Source organism: Pungitius pungitius, chromosome 13, assembly GCF_949316345.1.
Source record: "Pungitius pungitius chromosome 13, fPunPun2.1, whole genome shotgun sequence".
Classification (NCBI taxonomy): domain Eukaryota; kingdom Metazoa; phylum Chordata; class Actinopteri; order Perciformes; family Gasterosteidae; genus Pungitius; species Pungitius pungitius.
The window spans coordinates 478,074-497,859 of NC_084912.1; the positions used below are offsets into that span (position 1 = coordinate 478,074).

At 45.4% G+C, this 19,786-nt stretch overlaps 2 protein-coding genes across 2 annotated transcripts; both read right to left on the reverse strand.

Moving 5' to 3' along the window:
• Window positions 1–217: 217 nt before the first annotated feature.
• nfkb2 (nuclear factor of kappa light polypeptide gene enhancer in B-cells 2 (p49/p100)) lies at window positions 218–10,986 on the reverse strand. Its single transcript, XM_037465184.2, has 24 exons — window positions 10,909–10,986; window positions 9,274–9,410; window positions 7,924–7,960; window positions 7,569–7,644; window positions 7,185–7,225; window positions 6,387–6,485; window positions 5,627–5,778; window positions 5,303–5,415; window positions 4,993–5,151; window positions 4,806–4,910; window positions 4,631–4,719; window positions 4,279–4,417; window positions 4,062–4,175; window positions 3,777–3,920; window positions 3,560–3,701; window positions 3,340–3,454; window positions 2,316–2,523; window positions 2,060–2,229; window positions 1,874–1,976; window positions 1,533–1,702; window positions 1,333–1,414; window positions 1,083–1,252; window positions 891–1,002; window positions 218–758 (listed from the first exon to the last, which is right to left on the reverse strand). Exons 2-24 carry the CDS (start codon window positions 9,288–9,290, stop codon window positions 685–687), a joined length of 2,631 nt encoding a protein of 876 aa, XP_037321081.2. The 5' UTR covers window positions 9,291–9,410; window positions 10,909–10,986; the 3' UTR covers window positions 218–684.
• A 953-nt stretch (window positions 10,987–11,939) lies between these two features.
• LOC119213933 (glutamate dehydrogenase, mitochondrial-like) lies at window positions 11,940–19,524 on the reverse strand. The gene is made up of 13 exons (XM_037465185.2): window positions 18,799–19,524; window positions 16,519–16,599; window positions 15,988–16,043; window positions 15,810–15,873; window positions 15,621–15,715; window positions 15,358–15,537; window positions 14,420–14,557; window positions 14,120–14,257; window positions 13,825–13,905; window positions 13,605–13,728; window positions 13,433–13,524; window positions 13,255–13,317; window positions 11,940–12,848 (listed from the first exon to the last, which is right to left on the reverse strand). The coding sequence occupies exons 1-13, from the start codon at window positions 19,199–19,201 to the stop codon at window positions 12,729–12,731; spliced, it is 1,635 nt and encodes a 544-aa protein (XP_037321082.1). The 5' UTR covers window positions 19,202–19,524; the 3' UTR covers window positions 11,940–12,728.
• Between the last annotated feature and the right edge of the window lie 262 nt (window positions 19,525–19,786).

The window sequence follows — 19,786 nt, forward strand, 5'->3', positions numbered from 1 at the left end:
AATTATTTATTATTATTAATATTAAATATCGTTATAATTTAATTCCACATAAAAAGTACAAACAATGTTTGGTCTTTTTGTTAATTGACTGAAACATTTTTCCACAGTTATTGTTATTGTTTATTGTTCTATGAAAACATGAAATAGTATTTGTTTAAGAGAAGCTGACAGCTGTGCTGCCTTCATGTTCACACAGATGAATTGGAATTCAGGCTACTCGAGGTGAAGCAAAGGACAAACTTTGTTTATTTAAAACAGAAGCAGGAAAAACAAAATATAAGTTAATATGAAAAATAACAAGGGACAAAGAAACTTTGAAAGTTGTCTTTTTCCACTAAAACATCCAAATTAAAATCTTATTTCTTATTTCTAAGTCAAAGGTTTTTGGTTGTCTGAGTTCATCTGGAAGGCAGCAGTCCTCCCCGTAGAGTCCTAGTCCCCTTGGAGTCCTTGTCCCCGTAGAGTCCTAGTCCCTTGGAGTCCTAGTCCACTTAGAGTCCTGGTCCCCTTGGAGTCCTAGTCCACTTATAGTCCTAGTCCCCTTGGAGTCCTGGTCCCGTTCCCAATCCCAGTCCCCTGAGATTCCTGGGCCCCCAAACAGGTCCCCTTTGGAGCCTCAGTCCTGGCAGGGAGGTGATGAGGAGATGAGAGTGCTGCTCGAGATGGGATTTAATTTCCAGCTCGTCACTGATTGGCCACAGGCGGCTCCTCCTCTTCGTCTATTGGCTGGCTGCCGAAGCCGCTGTCGACCGTGGCGTCTGATTGGACAGAAAATAAACAGTTCCACCTGAGTCACGTGACTCACACAGCATGCAGAGACAAACCGCTTCACACGGGATCTCATTTAGGAGGTTACTATTCTCCATGCAGGTAGACGGGGGCGGAGCTACCTGTGCTGTGTTTGTCATCTCGTAGCTCGCTGCTTCTCAGCAGTCTGACTCCTTCTGTCAGACCGAGAGACTGCAAAGCTTCAACCAGACCTTCGACTGGACCTCCACCCAGCTGGACACATCAGAGACAGGTGAGACATCAGGGACAGGTGAGACATCAGGGACAGGTGAGAGAGCTCAGGTGCATGCTACCTGGTAGTGCTGCAGCAGCTGGTGGCAGGGTGTCGGGCTGTCCAGGTAAAGGTGAGTCAACGTCATCATCCCCAGCTTCTCTGCCAGTTTCCTCCAGGGGACGTCTCCCACACTCAGCAGCTCCACCAGGCGGGACAGCGTGTCCTCGTCCACCCCCGACGCCGCCCCCCCTAAAATACATCACATGATGATGTCACCAAAGGGGATTTCCTTGGTACAGATTGAGGTTGAGTTTTTACAAGTAACGAACCTTCACTGCTGCTGGACTTCATCTTCTTGCTGCTGTGAAGACTGGACTTAGGACTCAGTCCAGAGTTCAACAGGTTCCTCACCTGGGGGGGGGGGGGGGGGACAAGGAAGCGAGGGAAGAAGAAAGGAGGCAGTGAGGTGAGGAAATGGGTGTCATCGTTGTGTTAATGCGGTCTGTGCATTTACTTTGAAAGGAAGTACCTTGCGACACCTGGTGAGGTCCGAGGGGGTGTGTCCTCGTGCGGGTCTCTTGAGGGGGTTGATTGGCTGAGAGCAGGCCTCCTGCTCTCTGATTGGTTCGTCTTCGTCTTCCTCCTCGTCTGAAGAGGGGAAGAAGAGCGGCTCGTCGTTCTCCATGTTTTTATCGGCGCCTGAAGAAACAGATGATTATGATAGAAATATGTGTTAGTATTCATGTTAATGATGTCATTGTACTTGATTGAACTGCTTTTACTGATGTACTTTTCTGGTGGAACATTGGAATATTTTCTACCACGTGGTATCAGTGTTTCTGAGTTCTTTTAGTGTTTTATGTGACTCACCTGCAGCGATGAGCATGGAGCAGAGGGTCGGTGAGCCCAGACCAGCCGCCAGGTGCAGAGGCGTGTTCCCCCCAAACGTGGTGGCGTTAACGTCCGCCTTCAACTGTACACAAACGCAGAGTAAAACCACAATGTCACCGTGTGAGTGTGTGTGTGTCTGTGTGTGTCTGTGTGTGTGTGTCGTACCTCTGTGATGAGAGTACATGCCACCTTGAACAGGTTTTCCCTCACGGCCAGGTGGAGGGCGGTGTTTCCACTCTTTTGCTCAGGTGCGTTTATTTTGGCTCCGCCCTCAACCAGGAGGCGGAGGCAGCGCTCGCCGTCCCTCCTCACAGAAAGGTGGAGAGGATGGAGACCTGAGACGAGAGAGGTCACAGAGATCAATAAATAGTACATATTTCAAAGTTGTTATCACTGAGCATCCTCCTGATTGCTCTCTAACCGTGATAGTCGGGGGTGTTGACCAGGTGGGCGTGGCGTTCTCCCAGGTGAGCCAGCAGGAGGCGCAGCGTGGTGGTGTCTCCTGCTAGCGATGCAAGATGCAGGGGATTGCGACCATCTTTGTCCAGCAGGCTGGGGTCGGCCCCCGCCCTTAGCAGCACCTCCAACACCTTCACCTGCCGGGTGATCACGGCTAAGTGGAGAGGAGTCTGCAAACACGGCAAGGGGAGGAGTTAGTGGGCAGGTGAGATGATGGTTCTACTTGTTACCTGGGACTGAGGTTGGCGGGATACAGTGGAAGCCATTTGGATTAATTCATTACTAGGTGGACAACAGATAGGAGAGAACCACCTGTTAAAAGTTAGCTACCTGCTGGAGGTGGTTAGCTTTACTGAGATGAGTTATTAGGGTTAGTTAGTGGGGTGCTAGGTGTTAGCATTAGTAATGCTACCTGCTGGAGGTGGTTAGCTTTACTGAGATGAGTTATTAGGGTTAGTTAGTGGGGTGCTAGGTGTTAGCATTAGTAATGCTACCTGCTGGAGGTGGTTAGCTTTACTGAGATGAGTTATTAGGGTTAGTTAGTGGGGTGCTAGGTGTTAGCATTAGTAATGCTACCTGCTGGAGGTGGTTAGCTTTACTGAGATGAGTTATTAGGGTTAGTTAGTGGGGTGCTAGGTGTTAGCATTAGTAATGCTACCTGCTGGAGGTGGTTAGCTTTACTGAGATGAGTTATTAGGGTTAGTTAGTGGGGTGCTAGGTGTTAGCATTAGTAATGCTACCTGCTGGAGGTGGTTAGCTTTACTGAGATGAGTTATTAGGGTTAGTTAGTGGGGTGCTAGGTGTTAGCATTAGTAATGCTACCTGCTGGAGGTGGTTAGCTTTACTGAGATGAGTTATTAGGGTTAGTTAGTGGGGTGCTAGGTGTTAGCATTAGTAATGCTACCTGCTGGAGGTGGTTAGCTTTACTGAGGTGAGTTATTAGGGTTAGTTAGTGGGGTGCTAGGTGTTAGCATTAGTAATGCTACCTGCTGGAGGTGGTTGGCCGTGTTGAGGATGTTCTGCTGCTGGCTACTGAGCAGAGTGTGGATCAGTTGCTGCGTCACACCTGTCTGCTGATGGATGATGGCCAGATGCAAAGGCCTATGGGAGAACAAAAGCTTCATCTAACCTTGAAATGACCTTGAAGTTTTAAACATGTGTCTCATCATCAGGACATGAAGGCGAAAAACTAGGCAAAGATCTTACGTGTCTCCGTTTCCGTCCTGGACGCCACAGAGGTGTCTCTGGATGGCCAGGAGGACGCGGGCGTCCCCGGTGCTGCAGTACTGCAGCAGGGCAGCAGCCGTCTGTCTGGCGCTGTCAGAGGCTCGGCTGTGGAGGACAGCAGCTACGAAGAGGACAAAGTATTAATTTGACTTCCTTCACGTCTTCAGCGAGTCACCATCAGGACGCCGGAGCTCACCGAGCCGGATCAGCTGCTGCTGGGTGACCCCTGTCTGAGGGTTAGACCCCGACATCTGAGCCCCTCCCCCGAAGCCTGTGAAGCCTTCGGTGAAGAATACTCCTCCTCCTCCTCCTCCATTCATCTGCTGGTTGAACTGGAACCCTGCAGAAGGGAGACAGAAGTCCGCAGTGAGCTTCCAGTCCACCAGGTTTGGAAACGTTATGGACTAAAAGAAGACATCTCAAGAGCTGTGGACAAGTGGTTCCTTCACTAATAAGATTGTGTTTCAAATGATATCTCTACCTCCTCCTCCAGCTCCTCCTCCGAACCCCCCAGCACCTCCCCCCCTTCCTCCTCCTCTCCAGGGTTCATAGTGAGGCAGTGGCTTCTGCTTCTTCCTCAGCACCTCCTCTTTGTCTGAAAGAGGTTAGAAGACAGACGCATTGAGAACGACTTTGGACCTGGGGGGTGGGGGTGGACTGAACAGACCTGGAGTCTTGGGAGGTGTAGGTGGACTGACCTTGGACCTGGGGGGTGTAGGTGAACTGTTTGGGGTCGCTGCTGTCACCGGCCTTTTTCCTCTTCAGCTGCAGGAAGACGGTGACGGGCCTCTCGATCTCCGTGCTGTGATAGGGCGGCGTTTTGAACACGATTGCGTACTGAGGACACAGAGGGAGGACAGGGGGGAGGACACAGGGGGAGGACACAGAGGGAGGACACAGAGGGAGGACACAGACCTGGTTCAGCAACAGTATGCTGATACAGATTCAAGGAGGGTTCTTCAAGTTCAGATTGGTGTCCTCATCTGTCCTATTGGGGTCTGTTTGGTTGACCTGCAGCTGGACCGTGTCCCTCACACAGAGACTCTGTACCTGCTTGTGGACGTCTGTAGGGGAGAAGTCGCCGAAGGCCTCCCAGCCTCCCTCCTCGTCCTCCTCGTAGAAGCGGATCTCGATGTCGTCTGCGCGGTGCGGGAGAGAGTCACGATGAGGTGAACCTGCGATCAATACCCACCGATCACCAGCTCCTCCAGACCACTGTTCTCACCTTTCTGGACCTTGTCACACAGCAGGAAGATCTCGTCTCCTCCGAGCACCGTGCCGCACGTCTTGTCCATGCGGGAGATCTTCAGGTTGGAGGCGTTGGGCGACTCTGCGCATAAAGCGTGACTCGTTAGAATCGTCACTGAAAGGAGACGCGGCGACTCTCGGGGTCAGAGGTCAGATGGACTCACTGCTGTCGTAGATGGGGTTGGAGACCACAGGCTTCAGGCCTCTGGTGAAGCCTCCGTTGCTGTCCTGCAGGTAGGCGGTGAACTTCAGCCTGACAATGTTCAGGTCCATCACCTTGCCCAGCTCCTTGGCCTCCTTCAGGAGGCCGTTCTCCTCTGAATCTGAAGCACAGCAGCATGTTTCACATGTGACTTCATCCTGGAGGAAGCAAAGCGTGTGTGTGTGTGTGTGTGTGTGTGTGTGTGTACCTGTGTGTGTGTGTGTGTGTGTGTGTGTGTGTGTGTGTGTGTGTACCTGTGTGTGTGTGAGTACCTGTGAGGTGACAGTGAGGTCCTTTCTGTCTCTTCCTCTCTTCCCTCAGTCTCCGGGTCAGAACCTCCACCACACCTTTCTTGGTCACATGGAGGATCCCCAGGTTACTGAATCTACAGGAAGTGACATCACCAACACCAGAAAAAAAATCAATCTAACAATATTTCAAAAAAGAGTTGAAGAAACTTCCATATTTCATATTAAGAATTTCAAAAGAAAGGTTAACTAAATGTTTGATGTCAGTTGGTTGAAGAGAGAACTGAAGAAGTGGAGGATTCTGGCCTCTGAAGCCGGATCAATGCAGGCAGCTGATTGGATACTCACGAGGCGGCGAGGTCGTTGGGCCCGATGTCCAGCGTGCACGTCCCGTTCTCAGTGCAGTGACGTCCCACCAGACTGTGAGCGTGGACACTAGGAGGGTCCGTGTGGGACACCAGCTGGACCTCCACCCGGGCATGTCCCACGTAGTTATTGATCTGAGACGGGACACTGAGTGTTGGTGTAATTCACTCCTCCTAACCTCAACACTTCAGTTGTCATAGCAACCCTCGTCACGTCCACCTGACGCTCTGCTGTCTTCTTCTCTCTCACGTTACCCTCGGACAGCGCCGACTAGTGTTCAGTTTGTTTTCCTGACATGGAAAACTAAATACTATAATATGTTATTATTATGAGTTTCACTCATACAGTGTTGTTGTCATGTTGTTGTTGTCGTGTTGTTGTTGTGCGGTTGTCAGAGTGTTGTTGTCATGTTGTTGTGTTGTCGTCATGTTGTTGCCATGTTGTTGTTGTGTTGTTGTCGTGTTGTTGTCATGTTGTTGTCGTGTTGTTGTCGTGTTGTCGTCGTCGTGCGGTTGTTGTCATGTTGTTGTCATGTTGTTGTCGTGTTGTTGTCGTGTTGTTGTCGTGCGGATGTCAGTGTTGTCATGTTGTGTTGTCGTCATGTTGTTGTTGTCATGTTGTGCTGTCGTGTTGTTGTCGTGCGGTTGTCAGAGTGTTGTCATGTTGTGTTGTCGTCATGTTGTTGTTGTCGTGTTATTGTTGTGTTGTTGTCGTGTTGTGGTCGTGTTGTTATGGTTCCCACCTTCACGGTGGGGTATGTTCTCCTGTTCTTCTCGCTGGAGGCCCCTGGGAGGCCCCCGTGGGACGGACCTTCGCACTCATAGCGGAAACGAAAGCCTCTCTGGGAACACAAACACACAAATTCAGGATCTTTGAATCTTCTGAAAATATTCCACTGTTGCTCTGATCTTAAATAACAATATTCTTCTGGGAAATGTCTTATTGATCTTAGTGTGTCTCAACTAGCCAATAACTATTATTTTACTTTTTACTGTATGTTGAACTGAATCCTTAAACGACACATTTAAATATTTACATTGTATTAAACTACTTCTGATATCACGGTATCAGCTACATTATTATTATTATATGTAGAAAGTGTGTACATTAAATATAATTGTCCTTTATTCTATATTTCTAGTCTTACCTACATACTTCTGTAAAATATACTTCATGGTTAAAATATTTGTCTCTAAACTGTTTAATTTGAATAATCTACAGTTTTCTTCTTTCCGTATTGTTCATGTTCAAATCTTTCGATCCACGGAGCACTTTACTCGTTTCTCTGGTGCTGCATTGTGGGAATTCCCCCTGAGCCATCAATCAAGTTTCATCTTCTCCCTCATGAAATGCAGACATTGTGGTTCTCTGAGACGTTTCCCTCCATGAAGGAGGTCTGATGCTCATCAGGAGACTCGCTATCATCACTAATGTTCCATCCCTGTGGGACACCTTCATGAAAGAAGCTGATGTTCATAGTAAAAAGTACGGATGTGATTTTATTAAAGGACCCAGACAGCGAGTCACAGGTTCTTCTCACCTGTTTGGGCTCCTCGATGATCTGGATGTAAGGACCATGAGCTGCAACACAAGAAGTTTGGTTACTGACTGACGGGTAAACGGGGACTTTCCCCAACGTCACCACCCAGAAAGCAGAGTCTACAGTCTGGTTCACAAGCTACTGGTGGAAATGTCTCCGTCTCCAGGTATGAATGAGACATGAAGTCAGTTACAAGGCTGCAGGTGTCGGGGAACTCCGTGGAGAGAAGAACTGTCCCTGGTTCATGTCTTTGCTGCATCTCTAATGTCCCCACTGTCTGCGATAGACTAAATTACACAAGAGGAAGTTCTACAAAGACCTGCAGGCTGGACAAAGCTCCCATGAGGTCTTATTGAGGGGGGGGTGGGGGGGCGTGAGTATCACCTGTCTCAGGCATGTAGGGCTCAGTCTTGATGTCCACTGGAGGAATGTAGTCGTATTGCATCAAATTCATCTGCAGCTGAGGAACAAAAACTTCTTATAAACAAACATTCTCACAGAAAGTTGAAGAATTAATCAATACTCAATAAATATCTGGAATGTTATGGTTTCTATGGAAACTCAGGTTGTGGAACAACATGAATGAACTTCATTCAGAATTGAGGCTTTGTAGTTATTACGTTGTCATTGATTTAAATCTTCTGTAACAACGTTTCATAAATAACAAATAAATATTATTATTATAATATAGTTGATAAAAAGATCTTTTGATAATTCACATGAAGCAGAAGAGACTCACGTCGTTGTCGTACACGTTGAACGGAGCTTCACTCATCCTGCGGGACAAACAGTGCTTTTAATGTGAAAGGGTTCAAACAGGAAACACTGCTCGTCTAAAGAGTAAAAGTACATGATCAATAAATCATCTTAAATCAGAAAAACACTCGACCACAAGAGAGTGAACGAGCTGCAGTTCCTCTCTCTCTCTCTCTCTCTGTGCCTCCCCCCCCTCCCCCCTCAGCCTGTTTTCAGTCACTTCCTGGAAGTGGTTGAGCTGAGGAAAACCCCCAGAATTCCAGATCTGCGGGGGCGTGGCTACTGGTGATGATGTCACTCTGCTGCTGTTGATAATTCGCTTAGAAGAGAAGGAAGAAAATAAGTTTTGACTCTTTTGTTATGAATAAAAGAGACAAAAGTGCGTCTCGCTCACCTTTGAACCCACATGAGAACTTCTGTTTACCTCATACTAGTGAAAATAGATCTATAGATCTATGTTGTGATAGTATCTGTGTGTATGTGTTAAATAGAACTCAAAAAGAGATGAGTTGCATGTAGCTCCTCCCACAAGCTGCTTTCCCACAGTAAAACCAACCCAAGCCTGTAGAGAGGGAACTCAAACACTTATTGATGATCAAAATGCACTAAAAGCACAAAGAGTCAAATATAGAGAGACATGGATCTGAAGGCTACTCTCTGCATGACCTGACTTCCTGTTGGAGCAAGAGGAAGAGGAAGAGGAAGAGGAAGAGATGCCTCGCGTGGGACTCTGAGGGCATCTGAACAACTTCTGAGGCCTCCAGGCAGGTGGGACGGCCCCCTGGGGCACAGCGACCAATCAGGACAGAGCATGGACTCATTTACATAAAACCCAGGCAGGTGGATTCAGGCCGAGGAGTTTGACCTCTAATCTTTACATTTATTATACAACACGTACATTTTATTTACTCTGAGATTTCCATTTATGTGACAGTTTTAGTGTCTTTAGATGTTAAAACAGTTAAACTAATCCGGATCCAACATTTATCAAAACTTGTACTTTATTAGTTTAGTCTGATATTTGTAGTGTTTTATTTGTCTTTCTACCTTCATCGGATAACTTAAATAATAAATAAATCTGCTTTTTAATATATATATTTCTATTTCATATTATTATAGTCTAACATTTTATCATTTTAACTGTAATATCTTCAATTTATTATTCATTTATTACATTTTCCTCTTTGACTATTGTTTACATAATATTCAGAATAATCATGTAAAGTAGAAAAAGAGAAAGTAAGAAGCCAGCCATCTTTCATACAGGGTCAGGGTCGCGACACATCACATGACCTTCTGACATGTTTGATTGATTGATAGTAAGGACGCGTACCTGAGAGCTCCCGCCATGACTGAGCACGCTGACGAAGGAGGTGATGGAGGAGAGGATGGAGGAGAGGATGATGGAGGTGATGGAGGAGAGGACGGAGTCTCAGCTCTTTGCAGGAGGACGATCAGTTCCTCCTGTTTCTGCAGGTACAAAATAGGATTTAAGCACCGTTTAGTGTGTCTGCGTGTGTGTGTGTGTGTGTGTGTGTGTGTGTGTGTGTGTGTGTGATGAAGTCATATAGTAACACATCAGTGGGAAGTTCCACTCGTTGTCCTCTATTTGGAAACAACAAACAGTCCGACATTTCCCCTCTCCAGCATGGGGGAAACGGTAGCTTAGCATAAAGACTTAGCATGGCAAAAACGTTAGCATAGCTTAGCACAGACTAAAAGCAGGATGACCTTTGAACCTTGCTGAGCACAACAACTCGTAAAAAAGTTCAAACCAATAACAAATGTCATAGCTTGTATAGCTACCAGTAGCTATTGATAGCTACTTTTAGCTGATCGCTATTGATAGCTAGCTACCAGGGAGGGAAAGTGAAACCAAACCAAACGCTGCCAGAGTCGTTTTATTTTATTGACTTATATATTAAATATTCATCCACACCAGCTGGAAATGAATTAAGCTCCTTTAATATCTTATTTTTAGAAAAGTGAAGTGAAGTTAAAGCACCAGAGATTCAAACCGAAACATCATATTCGATTGGACGGCTTAAAGTGGGCGGGCTCAGATTGTGGCAAAGATACGATATTATTGGTGGAACTTGGTGCTTCATCACAGCAAGTCGATACAATTTGTTTTGACATGAATAAACAACATATAAAATAATTATATAAGAATAAAACCGGTGTGTTCATTTGATCTGGATTTTAAGACAGATTTAATTTAGTATTTTAAAGACAATCTTCTTTTTTATATATATTTACATTTAAAAACCTCCAAAATCAAAGAAGAAATCCTCTTAAGCTGTTTCTTGGATTGAATTGAACTTCAGGATAACTTAAACTAGGATCAGGATCCTGTTAGCCTGATCAATACATTTAAACCTGGATTTTCTTTCAAGGAATTCTTTGAAAAAAAGAAGTCAATCTTTTTTTCAATCTAAAGTTCAACTAAAGACTTTTGCTCTTCATCATTTTGGTGTAGAATGTAGTGATGAAACATTACGAAACATTACAAAACATTAAAAACAACTAAAGTTATGTAAACAAATGACTTAATAAATGTTTCAGTAATTCTCAGTTACACAATGTGCACTGTTTATTTACCTCATCTATAACAAACAATAACTAAAGTAAATAAAGTCTGTTAAATCTCCTGCAGCAGGTCTTATTATTATTATTTTCTATGTTAATGCAGCTGTTCCCATCAGAATAAACAACAATAAAGATGAAGATGTCAAAATCGTTAAGACAACAAACACGTGACGTGACATTAAATACACATTCTGATGAATATTAAATAAAGTGACGCGTAGTCGCACTTCTTCTCCTCCGGTTTGTTGTCGTTTCCCGTCGGACGGTTTGATGTTTGGTGTCAACGTGCTCGTGTTATGGATCGGGAATCGGTTATCGATGAGTTATCGATCGGGTATCGATCGGTAGATTAGAAAGAGAGCATAAAGGTGAGATTTACCTTCAGCAGCTCCGACGTCCGTTTTCCCCAAAAGTACCGAACTTCTGAAGAGTAAAAGTCAAGTCAGCAGCAGCGCAGCCAGGGCCACTTCCGGTTGCTGCTCTTCAAGGTAAAGGTAGTTGGAAAAGAAAACCTTTGTCCTTTACCCTCCATTTTAGTCGGATATTTGTTATTTTCAATTTACTTTTGCTACTGTCTTCTCGTATTGTACTTTTGTAGAATTTCTGTACGTTACAAGTCTTATTTTCTTACTTATGCATTTTAATTTTAAATGTCAAAACTAAATTAGTAGATGCTTGTTAAACTCATGGAAGTATTTATACACTAAATATTGATACAATATTTAGTGATACTGTGGAGGTTTGTCTTTTTTGCCTAATAAATATTGAACCAACTTACCTTCCAATCCTTGCTGTAATAAATGAGTACAAGTGATATTCAATATAATTAAAAGAAAAGGTAAAAAAAACGTATTCAATCGATATTGAAGTTAATATTATGGATGATTGTTATTTTGTCTAATATCAATTGTCTTTTGAGGTTTTCGCGTAAATTGCGCTTTTAGTTTGAAATACAGCTCTCTTAACCGGAAGCACCTCGGTGGTGTTGTCAGTCAGTGGAAAGCCCCGCAGCGCGAGGGGAATTCCGGCAGCGTATTACCAATACAGCTCGCTGATTGGTGGAAGCCGCAGCAGAGCCCCGCCCACTTTAACCACATTAAAAAGACTGATATTAAAATTTGCATTCATATTGTTCTATGTGAAATATTAACTACAAAGATGTTTTAGCTCAAAATAAAGTCGAAATTATTTGAAAGATTTATTGATAAAGATTGAATAGAAGCTCAATAAGAATATAGTCATTATTTCAATATAATGAGATGTAAGTCAAAAGGCATCATTTGATCATTTCAAAACATCAAATGTTCAGAGGTTTGACAATCAAATAAAAAACATCACGAAACAAACATTAAAGATGATTACTTACATATTTAGATTAGTTTCACTGAAAATAAGCGACAAACTATCAACAACACTTGACCATGTGACTTTTATTTGTGCTTTATTTCTGCTGTAACATTTGAATAGAGGCATAAAAAAAGATTAACAAACGAGAGCTGACGAAGAGAAACACAGCGTCACCGTGGCAACGCAAACGTTAGTGAAATCAAAAATACAAAATATGAAGTTACTGCAGGGATTAAAGCTCGTTTAAGAATATTCAAAAATAGATTTGTTTTTTCTTAACTTTTTTCTTGAAAATAATTTATTTCTGACCTAAAAAAAAAAGAAAGAAATTGTTTAACGCGTTTGTTGTAAAAATTGATTTAGTCCCAAAAGACAAAGGGATCAGGAGACACATTTCACATCTTTTAGATTATGAAAATGATAAAAAGCTGACACCGGTTGTCACGGCAACGCGGCTCTTGTGACCTCATTTGTAGCTCAGTGCTTATTCGTCTCCTCTCTTTATGTTACACATAAGATACAAGATCATAACTGAAGTGACACACGGCAACATCCCATAATAACCCTTTAACAGTCCCACGTAAACACAAGGAGTAACAACATTCACCAAGTGGACACATGAGATCAGATATTGATCAATCACCACTGATTACATATCTATATAGATCAATAATCCAAACAATGGCTTTATGTTCAGGTCCCAGAGTCAGAAAAACAAGACGAAAGCTGTGAAACCAGAAGGTTCTTTGGTTGAAGAAGGAGGCGACAGAGATACATTCAAAGAGCTGTAAACACTGGACTTTGTGTTGAAGACGTCCTCCAGAGGCTCAGGAGACGAGTAGAGACGCGTCTTTAGGTCAAGATGAGGCCGGCCTCGTTGTACACCTTGAAGACCTTCTCGATGGCGTTGACGTACGCCGCCGTCCTCAAGTCCAGACCGAGGTTGTACTTGTTGGCTGTCCTCATGATTTGCTGCATGGGAGGATGTAGAGAAGGAGGCAAGGAGGGAGGATGTAGAGAAGGAGGCAAGGAGGGAGGACGTAGAGAAGGAGGCAAGGAGGGAGGACGTAGAGAAGGAGGGAGGATGTAGAGAAGGAGGCAAGGAGGGAGGACGTAGAGAAGGAGGGAGGATGTAGAGAAGGAGGCAAGGAGGGAGCGAAGGAGGCAAAGAGGGAGGACGTAGAGAAGGAGGGATGAAAGCAGTCTTATATAAAGTAACAGATTCTACATCACACACGTGTGTGTGTGTATGTATGTGTGTGTGTGTGTATATGTATGTGTGTGTGTGTGTGTGTATGTACACATGTGTGTGTATATGTATGTGTGTGTGTGTGTGTGTGTATGTACACATGTGTGTGTGTGTGTGTGTGTGTGTTACCCTGGCAGAGCGCTCCATGGTGAAAGCTAACCCAGAGTGGACGATGTCTTTCTCAGAAGCTCCCTGAAAACAAAACATAATTCACCACAGAAGAAGACGTGGTAATAATAGTAGTAGTATACATGGTGGTAGTAGTAGTAGTAGTATACGTGGTGGTACTACTACTACTAGGACTCACAGCGACCCGCGCCTGGAACTCGGAGGTGGGGACGATGGGGATGGCGCCGCCATGCTTCCCAAACTTCCTCTCCAGACTCTCCTGAACAGACACTGAGGAGAGGAGGAGAGGAGGAAGGGTCACGCTCTCTGAGCGGATCGATCAGCGATCAATAGGCCTCAGGGTCACTCACTCAGCAGGTGGTAGTTTGAGTCTCGCTCGTATTTGAAGGTGAGCCGGCCGTAACTGACGTGGTTCAGATTCTTCAACCACTCGAAGTACGACACCGTCACCCCGCCCGCATTCAGGTACATGTCCTGAGAGAGGAGACCAGGGGGGAGGAGATGAGAGAGAGCAAGGAGACGAAAGAAGGAGACGAGGAGAGGAACCAGAAGGAGGCGTGGGCCACTGACCGGGATCACCAGGACGTTTCTCTCCAGGAAGATGCGGTCGGCTTCAGGCGTCGTCGGGCCGTTGGCTCCCTCTGCGATGATCTAAAGCACCGCAGACCCTGGGTCAGTTACTGAGGCATGATGGGAAAAAACGGGGCTTTTCCTTCCAGGTTACCAGCGATTACGTGTTCAGCAAAAAAAACATTCTTCAAAGAGTAATCCAGGAAAACTGATTCTACAAGAAAGACAGGACCCAGAAAGATCCCATCTGTCATCAGACTGATCAGGTGATCAGGTGGTGGCTATTGATCGCTACCTTGGCCTTGATCTGGTGGGCGTTGCTCTTGGTCAGCTGCTTCTCGCTGGCCGCTGGGATCAGGATGTCACAGTCCGCCTCCAGGATGCGTCCTTCGTACGGAGCTGCGTTGGGGAACCCGACGATGGTCCCGTGCTCCTGGAGGAGGAACCTGATTGTGACCTCACTAATGATTATATCTATATTATAACGGATTACATCCAGAAGGTAAAACGGGTCTTTGCTGTAGTATCACCAATAACCAGCAGGTGGAGCTCTGTTCCTTTGTGCTACTGAAGTCTTATTGGTCAAAGTACTGACCAGTTTGTAGTCCTCCAGCTCTTTGGGGTCGATGCCGTTGGGGTTCCAGATGTTTCCGTCCATCTCCCCGATGCCGACGCACTTTGCCCCCGAGCGGTGAAGGTAGCGCATGGAGTGAAGACCCACGTTACCCAAACCCTGCAGACACAGAACATTACTATTCACACCGTAAACGCACCATAAACTGTTGTTTCCATTGTTGCAGTCTGTCAGTCGTTTGTGGCCAAATACATAAATAGAATTAACTCATTAAATAGAATAAAATAATTAGCATAAGCATGCTAACACGCTAAGCTAGGACAATGAACATTGTACAAGTCAGCTGACGTTAGCATTTAGCTCAGGTACAGCCTCACAGAGCTGCTAGCAAACACAGCCTGGGCGCTAAGGTCCACCTTCTCACACAGCTCTTGATTTTCCTGTTGCATTGTGGGTGTTTTAACGGTGGGATTAAAGATTTAAAAAGGCGTCTTTCTCAAGACCACTTGAAAACCAGCACAATAAAAGAATGAGTCATTTTTAAATGTGTAATGCTAATCCTGTTTGACTTAATGACTCATTTAACGCGAGTCCCCGCCCCCCCCCTCGCCCCCCCTGACTGAACCACAACGCCCTTCAGTCAGAGGAGGAGACCTTTTAGTAAACAACAACCTGGCCCCGACTGGTTCTTACCGGTTCCACCGGTCCGGCTCCTCAAACAGAAGAAAGAGGGACTTTGTTCGGGACTATTTTCAGTGGCGGATGAATGTTTGTCGGTTTGTGTCCGAATGAACCGAGAGGATTATAATACAAACCTATTCACCCATTGTGAATCAATCCAGGACCTGGGGGGGGGGTGGACTCTGGGTGGACTCTGGGTCGGACCAGGGGGGGGGGGGGGGGGGGCATAGAGACAATAAGTGATGGGTGAGCGCTTGATGGCGTCCGGCGGCTGGTACCTGGATGATGAAGGTCTTGTCCTGGAAGCCGGGGCTCAGACCCAGCTGGCTCATGTAAGCCGCCTCGTTGATGAAGTTCTCGATGCCGTGGAAAACCCCCCGGCCGGTGGCGGAGATGCGGCCGTGGATCCCCCCCTGGCTGATGGGCTTCCCGGTGACGCAGGCGTAGGCGTTGATATCCTGGAGGGACAGTGGGAGAAAAACGACGCGGTCAGAAGCGTCCTCCTGGTCTCCTGGTGTGAGCGGCGTCCCCAGAGACTCACGTTGTGGCCCAGCGTGGTGGCGTAGGTGTCTGCGATCCAGGACATCTCCCTCTCCCCGGTGCTCATGTCGGGAGCAGGAACGTCGATGCCGGGTCCTGAGGACACAAGTTTATTATTCTACGGTAACATCGGAGGTTTGACCCGTTATTTTTAACACGAATCCATTTCATAAGATGAATCAGGACTGACCGATGAAGCCCTTCTTGGCGAGCTCGATGGTGAACCTCCGGGTTATTTTCTCCAGCTCGTTGTCCTAAAAACACATTTAAATATCTAAATAACACTAAACGTTGTGTCATGTTAGCGTGACTTCTTCTTCTGTGGTCTTTCCCTCCTCCCAATGACTCCCAGCATTTGTCAAACTTACAGAGTAGTTCCTCGGGTTGATCTTCACTCCAGCTTTGGCTCCACCAAACGGAACATCTGGAACACATCACTTTATTGTAACAGCAGCTTTAATAATACAAGAAAAAAGCAACCAGCTCATTTTTAAACATTTATATTATTGAGTCTGGATTAGGACTATTTGTATTGGATGTTTACCGTTATTCATCAAAAGTAACATTCATTGACCTATAAAACCTTGTTGATGACCCAGTTCTGACTTTAAATACAATGTGTGTGTGTGTGTCAACTTATCCATGTGCCTTTGGGAGGACCGGCCTGCTTAATGGGACATTCCTGCTTTGTTACCCATCATGAGTTGATCTGGTTCCTTCAGGTCTTAATGAAATGCTTGTAATGTACTTTGGTCAAAATACCACAAGTTTCATTTAAAACCCTTTTTACACGCTTGTTCCTTTAAATGCTAATGAGCCCCCCCCCCCCCTCCTCGAGATGTGCTCCCTTGCTACCTGTTACCTTTGTAGAAATAAAGAGGTCCTGTGTGTCTACTCACCGACTACAGCACACTTGTAGGTCATGAGCGAGGCCAAAGCTTTCACCTCGTCCACAGACACGTCGCTGCTGTACCGGATCCCTGGAACACAGGTTCAGAACTGAAGACCAGGACCTCCAGTCCAGCTGCTCCACCGGGACTAAACAGAACCTTTAGCTGTACATTTACAGCCTGGTTATACCAACCACTATTCATTTTTAAACCAGTTAAAATCTAAAGTGAGTTTGGCTCTTAATTAATCTTAAAAAGTAGAATCATTAAATCAAGCAAATTGAATTTCTGTGAATAGAAAAAAGGGACAAGAACAAAGACTGAATATATTTTTGCAAACTAGTTTAAATATTTGTGGTTGTTCTTCCCTGAAAGAAGAAACAGCATCCACCGTCCTCAGGAGGACAGAAGAGAGGATCTTCTACTTCTAGTACTGATACCACGTTGTACCATATTAACCATTTTATTACATTATATAACATGAATTATTCTACGTAGACCAGAAGCTGTACCGAGAAATGAGGTCAACAAGCTTGCTGTCAGCAGAACATGTTTGAACAAAAGTCTGAGAATGTTAAAACACATAATTCAGACAAAGTAACATAACAGCGTTTAAATGAACAGATTCATGAACTCCCTGATGACTGAAACTATTAAACATGAGTAATTATTTCTTGACCCGTAACTAAGAACATATGTGACTGCAAATATAAATAATGTTCTTTCAATTAACTTAAGATCTAGTTTTCCCTGGACTTTAAACCTGTACTGAATGGATCATGTTCTCCTCACGTGGAGGAGCTCAATGAGCCTCATGATGACGTTTCAACAGGTTCAGAGCACCTGAGACACTGGTTTAGTGCGTTCTTTTCATTGGAGATGTAGAAGGGGGCGTGGCCTGAAGTTTGGGATCAGGAGTCCGTTTAGTGTAAACTCAGTTTGTTCACCCTGAGACGAGGGAAACTGCTTGTCTCTTCCAGGAAGCTCAGGGTCAGTCGCTATGGTAACGGAGCCTGTGAACCCCACCTGCTCGGGAGCAGGTGGGGTTCACAGGCTCCTCCCCCTGAGAGCAGCCAGCCAATGACACAGCGCACTTTCATTTCCTCATTCATTCATCATCAGTTTCCACATATGAACAAAATAAGATCCTGTTACGTTAAAGACTAAAGTGTCTTCTGGAACATGGACGTCCTTTTCTGGACGATCCTGTTGATGAGGTTTTACTTCACAGGGTGTTAAACGTTGGAGAGAATATTGAGCCCTGATCAGATTTATTATCATTTCCAGATAAATACTTTGAACGGTATCGTTTTTCTTCAGTCCATCAAATATGTCCAAACCTCCGTGTCCTCACATGACTAACGTCCCCCATCGTGGACGTGCTCTCACATCACAGCACATTCTTTGTGTCGTATCACGTTTCCTTTACAACATGATGGAGAATATCAGTAAAGCTGCTGTTTGCAGAGCTGTGAGGAAACGTCTTTGTTCCCTGGACACAAACCAGTGAGAACCATTAAAGAGGAATAAAACACATCATAGGTCCAGTACCATTGGACCGGTTAGTGTTCTAGTGGTTAAATATGAGCATGGTGTGTGTTTTCAGCCTGTGTGTAGTGTGTTCTAACAGTGAATCAGTCACATGTGTGTTTTATGATGAGAAGGTACATTAAATATTAAGCCTTGTTTCTGTCTTTTGCTGCAGCAGCGTGTTGCTTTGGTTCTGATCACGGTTCAAACTCCGTACACTGGCATTAATATTTACACCTCAACAGGGGTGACGTATTGTTTGTGGTGGTTGCCATGGTAACCCGTTGTCTCATGGCTCCATTCATGCTGCCTTCAGCTCATCTCAAACTACTCAGAGTTGATTGAACCAAATTTAAACAGCTGTTCTGAACCCAAAACTCAGAGTTTAGGGTTTGACTCAGAGTTTGTTGAACCTCCTCCTTGAAACGGAGGACTAGATTAGATCATTATATTTGATCAAATAGACAGATTTGTTGCCCATTGTTCTAATAGGTCCTGTGAAGTTTGTTATTTATTTCATTAAACTCTCCAGTATGGCGTACAAATATAAATTAGTAGCTCATTAAAGTATCTCCAACAATGTGTTAATTTAACTATTCTACCGGTTACTTACAATGAATAAGTCACTATTTTTAAAATCTGTATTTTCTGATCATTTGAGGGCGTTTTATTAAATTTTACAAACGTATATTTTGTCTTTATTTCTCGGCATGTCGTGTGATGGTCGCTGCGCGTCCTGCGCCTCGGTACCGGGCTCACCTCCCTTGCAGGGTGTCCGGTGCTGGCTGTGCTGGGCCCGGTAGCCCTCGATCACCTCCCACTCGCCGTTGTCCTTCTTGATGGGGAAGCAGACGCTCAGGACGTGGTTACACGGCTTGATGATGCGCAGGATCCCGCGGACCCGCTTCCTCTTCTGCTCCGGGCTCTCCCGGTTCCTCAGGCCCTCCACCAGCTGGTCCTCCACCATGGCGGCGCCGCGGTCGAAGAAGCCCTCCACCATGGCGAAGAAGTTCGGGTCGTCGTCCCGATCCGCGGCCTGGCTGTAGCCGCGGTGCCGCAGCAGGGAGGCGGACGCGGGGAGAGCCGAGTCGGCGGCGGAGACACCCGAAGCCAGGACGCTGCCCGCTGCCCGGGAGAGCCGCCCTCCGAAGTACCGGTACATTTCAGTCGCTTTTACCGGAGTTTACCGAGGTGAGTGCCGGGGACCGCTGGAGGCTCTCGGGGGTGAAAACGAGCACTTGTAGCGCGTGCGGTGCGGAAGCGGCTCCTCCCTCCCGCCGTAGTTCAGCCCGAGCGAGAACCGACACGACGAGACTTCTTCAAACTAGTTCCACTGTCATGACGTCACGTTAGCGGAACGTGCCACTTTAAACCCGTTAAAGTCGCGTTTCTCGCGATTACGAGACACAGGAAGTGAAGCGAATTGAACACAACAGATATGGAAAGAGAATGTTACATCTCTGACGCGTTTGCTTTTTTTCTTATTTGACATTTACGGTAGTTTTATGGTTGTTTAAGCTAACGAGAAAGTAGATGTCATTTATACACTCTGAATATCCGGTTTCAGCATTCAAAATAAAAGCGCGTACTTTGGGGGTTTCCAAATAATCATATTTAATGTAGTCGTTCATGTACAAGTGAAATGCACTTATTGTAAGTCGCTTTGGATAAAAACGTTACCTAAATGACATGGAATGTAATTTAAATAAATATAATCAATAATTGGGGAAGTTAGACGTAAATAAAT